General features: G+C 35.4%; 1 protein-coding gene across 1 annotated transcript; it reads left to right on the top strand.

Annotated features, from left to right (window-relative positions):
* Positions 1-2,568: 2,568 nt before the first annotated feature.
* On the top strand, positions 2,569-3,507 carry LOC139074585 (olfactory receptor 5J3-like). Its single transcript, XM_070566035.1, has one exon. It carries the CDS (start codon positions 2,569-2,571, stop codon positions 3,505-3,507), a length of 939 nt encoding a protein of 312 aa, XP_070422136.1.
* The last annotated feature ends 2,861 nt before the right edge of the window (positions 3,508-6,368 follow it).

Below are 6,368 nucleotides of genomic sequence, written 5' to 3' on the forward strand. Positions count from 1 at the left end.
TTTCTTAGAAGTAGAGAATATGTAACTTGATTTGTTTCTCCAGCACCTACATATTATCTGGTTTATGGCATATCCTCATTGCATCTGTGTTTAATGGAGGGATGGATGAGTTAATGTAGCTTTCTATATCTGGGAAAATAAGTCTAGATTCTGCACTTACAAAACATTTACTATCACAGAAATCTGATATTACTCATGATGGGTGATGGTTTCACTCTCTGCCAGGAAATCAGAAAGAAGGCACATAGCAATAATCCTTTTTTAATATTAAGAGAGAGTGAAGTTATAACATATTGTTTCTCTCTGGGCTTGATTGATTACTGTAAGAAATCCTCTACTCTTGCATTCATAGTGGGTACATGTGAAAAGCCCCACATTTAGTGACAGAATGATTCTGTGTTCCAGTTATAATTCCAAACTGCATGAAAAGTCAAAACTTGATCTCTGGTAATTCTTTTCTCTATTTATAATTTTCTTTATGAGTTCAATAGATAAAGCTGTTGCTGGAAATTCTACTGCTAACTTATTGGAGTCACACTTGTTTTCTTTCCTTCCTCCCTCTCTTCCTCCACACGGTTTCTGTTTTTCTGTGTCCTGGTGTTGAGACATGCCTATCAGTATCATGTGCCACATCGTTGTTACATCCACTTCGTGAAAGCTTATGCTAGTCAAACCAGCAGGAACTCCATTTTTTCCTCTCTTTATCTAAATAATAAATGGAAACATTATACAAACACTGTTGTGTTTGTTCCTCTATATGCTTTGTTGTAGAAAAGTACCATATACAGCAAATCAAGAGCAGAGCCATGTTGGAACCCAAGTCGTCCTAGTACTATTATACTCCAGTGATGTAATATTCCCATAATAGTAAACAGCCTTGCAGAAGAAAACTGCTGCCATTAGGAAATATATACAACTATCCCTTCACCTCTTTTTTTTTTTTTAAGTGGAGCTTATTTCCCGGTTATAAAACTCTGATTCTACATTCTACAACCTGGTTTTATTAACACAAAAAATATTCCTTGCTACTTCCAACAAATTATTCCTTATTTTTCTTGGATGCAGTTAGACTTGGATTCACTATGCTTCCCAAGGCCACTCAACTAAAATATAAACAGGATCTAATATATAACCTGAGTTTGTCAGGGATAAGACTATACTCATAGAATGAAGATTTTGGTTTTGATTTAGTAATATCCTGAAGATTGCATCCCAAACTCACCCAAATTTTGACCTCAGTGGACATCATGTTTCATCAGAGCACAACTCATATTTCCTTTCTGAGATCCCTAATGCCTAACATGGTGACTTGCATGAAATGTATATTTGTTTTTTAAGCCACGAATTCTGTAGTATATTGTTATAGTAGGAATAGGAAATGAATACACTATGTAATAGAATACTTACCACATCTTTCTACTCATCCTCCCCTTCTTCACTTTTCTTCATAGTACTTATCATCGTGTATAATATCTCAATGCATATATAGTATATCAATATGTGCTATTTATTTCACTAATAGAATGTGAGCTCCTTGAAAACATGACATTTGTCTGGTTCACTGATTCATCTCTAGAAAATATAACATTTCTTGGCTCAGAGTAGTAAGTAATATATATTTGCTAAATGTATTAAAGCATACATGAATTAATTTACTAATATTTAACCTTAAATATTGTTGAATTCGTATTTTACCATGTCAAAAAGACAAGTGAAAGTAGGTGACATCTTAAGTTTTGAAAGTAGGACACATCTGATAGGTAGAGTTTTGGTACCTCACACCCCCACCTTGCCTCTACATTGGGTTTTTGGGTTTGCTATTGTAATGCTGATAAAAAATAAACATGTAAAATGTGAAGTTATATGAAGATGCAAAAGGGAAGAGTTTTTGAGTTAAACTGTATTTCTATTTTTGGATTATCCTTAATACTAAATAGTAAATGAAAAGATTACTCTACCTCTTTCTCCCAATGCAACTCTTTTGGAGGGCATAGTCATTAATTTTCCATGGAGAGAATCTAAGCAGAAAGTCAGCCAAAAAAAGTTCTGATGTTTGAGATTTGGAATAGAAGAGCGTTGCATACTGTGAAAATCAGTGTCGCGAGTTAACTAGGTGTGAAAAAATAGTAACAAGGTAGCCAGAGGATAAGGAAATAATTTCTATCATAGGATGCCACAGTTTGCAGCCCATGTAAGCTGAAGGCTTGTGTATGTATGTATATGAATGAATCAGAGGTTTAGTACAAGGCATATCTGGGTTTGACTTTCACTTCTACCAATTAATACTTTTCTGGTCTATGAGAGTTTACTTATCCCAATTTTTATGATGAGGAAACTGAAAAGTAAGGAATAAAATAATCTCTAAGTCCAAAAATGTGAGTCTCTACAGATGGATTGTCTAGTACTCATACGGCCCACTACTGAAGTTAATTTTTTTCTTCATCCTATTACAGGGTAAACAAATACTCCATGCTATTATGGACACCAGATCATGGAGGAAATCATATTTTTTTCATCTGAGTGATATCATCTTGTTCTGCAACTAAAGAGTTATATAGACCTGCATATATGGCAAGTTGGAATCACACAGGTGTGAAGGAATTTCTTCTGGTAGGTTTAACTGAAAAGTCTAATCTGCAAATCCCTCTCTTTTTGCTTTTCATGCTTATTTATTTCATCACTTTGGTAGGTAATTGGGGGATGATCATATTGATCTGGTTAAATGCCCAACTTCATATTCCAATGTACTTCTTCCTTAGCAACCTCTCTTTTTGTGATATCTGCTACTCTACTGTCTTTGCTCCTAAGATGCTGGCCAACTTCCTATCAAAACACAAGACCAGCACATTTTCTGGCTGTGTTCTCCAGAGTTTCTTTTTTGCAGTGTATGTGACCACAGAGGGCATCCTCCTATCTATGATGGCTTATGATCGCTATATAGAAATAGCCAATCCCTTGTTGTATACAGCCATTATGACTCAAAGGGTTTGTATACAGATGGTCCTTGCATCTTACTTGGGTGGTCTCATTAACTCACTGACACACAGAATAGGCTTGCTCAAACTAGATTTCTGTGGTCCTAACATCATGAATCATTATTTCTGTGACATTCCCCCTCTTCTGAGGCTCCCTTGCTCTGATACATATAACAATGAAATGCTGCTTTTGATATTCTCTGGGGTCATTACAATGTTCACTTTCATTATCATCATGATCTCTTATATCCACATCATCGTTGCCATCCAGAGAATCCGCTCAGCTGAGGGGAGGCACAAAGCCTTCTCCACTTGTGCCTCCCACCTGACTGCTGTGACCTTGTTCTATGGGTCTGTGACCTTTTGTTACATCCAGCCAAGCTCTCAATATTCCCTGGAACAGGAGAAAGTCTCTGCTGTGTTTTATACACTGGTGATCCCCATGCTAAACCCACTGATTTATAGCCTAAGAAATAAGGATGTGAAAGATTCAGTGAAAAGTTCAATATGCTGGAAGAGAACTCCAACCTGACTAAATCTTGTTGATGGCTTTGTTAACCTAACCATAACCCACAAATAGACTTTGTTTAAAATTGCATCACAGAAATGAGCACAAGCAAAACTATAATGAGGATACTCTAAAGCAATTTGAGACATGAGTGTTCAGCTTGACCTGAAGACTAAAAATCACTTTATTTCACCATTCGTTGTTTTGTGACTTAATAGTTTCATTCTCTCAAGAGCTGATAACTATTTTTTTCTAACAAATTCCTATGATAAACTCTAAGAAAGCTCACCTTGGATTTAAAGTAATGTGACATTGACTTAAATCAAAAGAATACTCCAACAGTAGGCATTTGTCAAATGCACTATCTCGGAGAAAAATTTAAATGTTCCCTTGGCATGATTTTCTTAGATCATACCATTATTTTTTGTTCTACAAATGCTGTCATTCAAGTAAAAACATGTATCTTAAATTTTGCATTTAAATTCAATATCTTAACAGTATGCTATAAAAATGGCTATAGAAAAAATAATCCCAATTAGTTATAGTTTACTCATTCAACATACTTCCACTGAGTGCTTTTATTGTGCCAGTTCTTCTGTGTGATCCCAACCTAGAGAGATTTAAAGTACACAACAAAAGATGTTAGAGGAAGAGGAAATGGAGAAATATGGTAAATAGGAAAGGTATTTAAAGATAAAAAAATGAATTAGGCTCTAGCATGGAATTTTTAACCAAAAGCATTAAAAAATAAGTCTGGAAAGTTATCTAGGGTCATATATATGAAGGCCCTGTAGTGCCAGTACAACATGTTTTAAGACTCCATCAGTGGCTAATAAGTTAAACCCTAAATGAAATGCAAATAGTACACTTTAAGAAAATTCCCATGATGCCACTGTTGTCAGTATATTGGAAAGTAAAACAAGTTGGGAAAAATTATTCTTAATGTGCAGAGAAAAAAACTCAGAGGGAAGTAAGAAATGTTATAGGTGAGTAATACTGAGAAGATGGATACTTAAGAGAAAGTTCATGAAAATCATCAATGGGACTTGAGAAATGATTAGATTTTTTTTTTTTGGAAAGAAAAGATTTACATGATTAGGACGTTTTGAACCTATGTCACTAGTAAGATGGATTGATTAAGAAAAATAAGAAGAAACTTAAGAATCTGTGTGTCATTAGAATTTCTGAAACAAGAGCTTTCTAGGAAGACAGCATAGTCAAGAATAAAGTGAAAGAGATGAGAAGTTTCCTGGAGTGTTCAAGAAACAACAAAAAGATCAGCACTGGAGCAAAGAGAGGAAGAAGAGATATAGCAGGAGATGTTGCCAGAGAGGAAAAGAGATCCAGATCATGTAGGGCATGTGTAGGGGCTCCGAATTTGAGTGAAGAGAAAGGCACAAGGGGGAGTCAGGCAGAAGAGTGGTATGATTCACTTTACAGCTTAACAAGCTTATTCTGAATACTGTATCGATAATAAATAGGCCATAGAGTGGGAAAAAAGTAAGACAGAAGTCCAGGCAGGAGACTGCACAATAATTCAGCTAAAATTTGATGGCATGTCAGACCAGAACTATCATAGTGAAATTTGTGAGAAAAACTAATACAAGATATATTTTCATGCTAGATCTGGCAGGACTGTGAGTGAAAGAGAAGAGGCAAAAATGACTCCAAGATCTTTTCAACAGATAAGCTAACAGAAGATAATAACAAATCAAATGATCTACAATATATGTACATTTTTAAGCACATATACGATAGTTAAACAGTTGACCATATGATAGGACCAAAAAAAGTCTGTTCATATAGTGAGATAGAAGTTGAGAGAGTGATAAAGCAAACATAGTAATTAAAATTAGTGTTTTTAAGTAAGGGGTATATAAGTGAATATTTAACTATTCTTGCAAATTTGCATTATTCTTGGATTAGCAGATATTTAGTACTGCCCAAAATGTCCTTAAGACATTTGGTTCATTCCAAAAGGTCCTTGAGATTTGGTCATGTCCAAAACCATTTGGCATAGACCAAATAGGCTCATGGATATTTTGGACAGGACCAAACATCAAGGACCTTTTGGCATGTTCCAAATGACTTATGGATAAAATGTCTTATGGACCAAATGTCTTATGGATGTTTTGGACAGGACCAAATGTCCTGCAAGGTATTCTTGAATCTCTTTTTCAAGTTTGAAATATTTCAAAATAAAGTTAGGAAAACATAGGGGAAAGTGCTTATAAAATGACAGGAGCACTTTTACTTCTGGATGGATGGAGACGCTTATAATGAAAGCAACATTTATAGAAAAACAAAATAGCAAGATACAGAAGTTATCTCTTGAAAAAAATGAGTAGCTATTAAGGAAAAGAGAACTGGAGTGGCTTAAAACTCAGAGAGACGTAAACTTGGAGAAGTGAGCTGACTTTTTTCGCACTGCTTCAAGGCCACACTTGAAAATGGAGGCTTTTCATGTGTGGTGCATTCTGAAAGTGTTCAGAGGACCCAGTAGAATTTTGGCAGATACTTTGGATGGTTCAACACACATGGTTGTATTTCCTCTCAGGGCTTTAGCCATGTTCTTGGACTGAGCAGGCCTGGTGACCAAGTAAGTAAATAGACAGATAGAGGGACAGACCGGCAATAGATGGAAGATAAATGATAGATAGGCAGATAGGTAGATAGGTAGATAGATAGATAGATAGATAGATAGATAGATAGATAGATGATAGATAGACTTAAGCGGAGAAATTCTGAAAAGAAGAGAAAATTTTGGTTGCTTCCCAAACAATACAAATATTAAAGATTGTGATCTACCAAAAAGACAGGCTACTAAATCTGAATATGTGCCCTGTGACTGCTCTGGGGGAAAGAGAAAACATTAGAGCTTTAAA

The sequence above is a fragment of the Equus przewalskii genome, chromosome 11 (assembly GCF_037783145.1).
Source record: "Equus przewalskii isolate Varuska chromosome 11, EquPr2, whole genome shotgun sequence".
Lineage (NCBI taxonomy): Eukaryota > Metazoa > Chordata > Mammalia > Perissodactyla > Equidae > Equus > Equus przewalskii.

What these genes read in the sequence shown, in the direction of transcription:
- LOC139074585 (XM_070566035.1), top strand. Translation starts at nt 2,569, where the DNA reads ATGGCAAGTTGGAATCACACAGGTGTGAAGGAATTTCTTCTGGTAGGT.